The sequence below is a fragment of the Nestor notabilis genome, unplaced genomic scaffold, assembly GCF_000696875.1.
Source record: "Nestor notabilis isolate BGI_N333 unplaced genomic scaffold, ASM69687v1 scaffold21027, whole genome shotgun sequence".
Taxonomy (NCBI): domain Eukaryota; kingdom Metazoa; phylum Chordata; class Aves; order Psittaciformes; family Psittacidae; genus Nestor; species Nestor notabilis.
In genome coordinates this window covers 4,713-6,449 of record NW_009935400.1, presented here as the reverse complement: position 1 = coordinate 6,449, position 1,737 = coordinate 4,713, and the positions used below count along the sequence as shown (strand labels likewise).

The 1,737-nt window shown below is 40.7% G+C and overlaps 1 protein-coding gene across 2 annotated transcripts in view; it reads right to left on the bottom strand.

Annotated features, from left to right (window-relative positions):
• The window catches only part of SNX7 (sorting nexin 7), a 23,637-nt gene extending 22,123 nt beyond the window's left edge, over positions 1 to 1,514 (bottom strand). Inside the window, exons 1-2 of one of the 2 annotated variants that reach the window (XM_010017837.1) lie at positions 1,499 to 1,514; positions 316 to 500 (exon numbers count right to left, since the gene is read on the bottom strand). In XM_010017837.1, the coding sequence (XP_010016139.1) occupies positions 316 to 438 (123 nt within the window). In that variant the 5' untranslated portion in view covers positions 439 to 500; positions 1,499 to 1,514. Of the gene's footprint in view, positions 1 to 315; positions 508 to 1,498 lie in introns of those variants that run through there. The other variant, XM_010017838.1, reaches the window with a different exon arrangement.
• Between the last annotated feature and the right edge of the window lie 223 nt (positions 1,515 to 1,737).

Sequence of the window (1,737 nt, the reverse complement as noted above, 5' to 3'; positions counted from 1 at the left end):
ATATGTTATTCTCACATAGAACTGATAGACTTATGGAATGGTTTGGGTTGGAAGGGACCTGAAGATCATCCAGTTCCCACCCCCCTGCCACAAGCAGGGACATAAAGAACCTAAGCACCAATGTACATAGACTTACATTAAATTTTTCCAGAACTTACTGCATGGTTTCATAGAGTTTTAGTGGTCTCTAACTCATGGCAAAATCAGAGTATAATTTAAACTTAGTAATATCCCAGAGAATGGTAAGCAAGAGGAGTGAAGCTGCTCCTACTGGCAGCAGTGTAGAGATTATAGCCATTAAGAGTAGATGCTTACCTTTGTGACTACTCTGTAAGTAATAAACGTTTCGATGGCTGTAATGTGGCTTTCAGGATCATCGACTGTAATGAAGAGATCTCTTAGTTCTGGTTCATCTTCCAGTTTATACTGGTTTATCATTGATGAGGGGGATATTGGCACTGAAGAACTGAATGAGTTTACCTCAGCCAGTGATGTATCCTACAGATAAGACAGGAGAACATCCATCTCAATACATCTTTGTATACAAACACACACATACAAACACATATGCCCCAGATGCTAAAATGGCAAGCTTTAAAATAATCAGATAAACCATGTAAAACATAGAGCAGATGGAAGAATTCTACATGGCAAATCTATTCTCCTTTTCAGTGTTTGCTGCAGGGATGAGGTAAGAAATGAGATGTGTCCTAAAACTGATGAAAAAGCAAAATGCCACCATTTGAGAAGAACGTGGTGCATAGCTAAGAAAAAGAACTCACCTATGAGTAGTAAAATCAGTTATGAATCCCAGCACCCAGTAAATGTGTAGGCTACTTACCGGCTTGATTAAAATTGTTAGAAGCCAGTTATTCAGGACTTATGAAGTTTAAATGATCATCTCTATTAAGCTGCCCAAAATGGATAAAACCCAATGATTGTAAAAGAAAACAAGACAAAATTGGAATCAGAGTTTTGATTGGAATTGAATGCTGCAGTTTGCATCTATTTCAAAATGAAACTTGAAATGGAAAATGTTTACGGAGACATCTTTTCCACAGAGGAAACCAGGAAGGATGCAGGACAAATTTGCTGCTTCATTTCTAAAAGCAAAAGTCAAACCACTGTTTTGCTGATGCAAAAAAAACACTTTTTGATGGCATCAGCCACTTCCACCACAGCTCTCTAAGAATATGTCCCCACAGCAGCTGCTGCTGCTCAGTCTCTCTAATGGCTGTTACTCAAGTGCTGAGAAACAGAGGGGAAAATGGGAACAGGCAAGAAATCTCAGTTTCTTACCTAGATGTGAGTCCAGATGACATCTACTGATCTAAAATCTGAAGGATGCGGTGACTAGGAAAACGAATTAAATTAGCTAACTCTATAAAAGAGCATAATAAATGAATAAGTCACTAAAAAAAACAAATTAGGGCAATTAAAATAGATCACTATATTTTGAATATCAGCTGTTTTCATAGAATCCCAGACTGGTTTGGGTTGGAAAGGACCTTGAGATCATCCAGTTCCAACCCCTGCCACGGGCAGGGACACCTTCCACTAGAGCAGGTTGCTCCAAGCCCCTGTGTCCAACCTGGCCTTGAACACTGCCAGGGATGGGGCAGCCACAGCTTCTCTGGGCACCCTGTGCCAGCGCCTCAGCACCCTCACAGGGAAGAGCTTCTGCCTTAGATCCAACCTGAACTTCCCCTGTTCCAGTTTGAACCCATCACCCCTTGT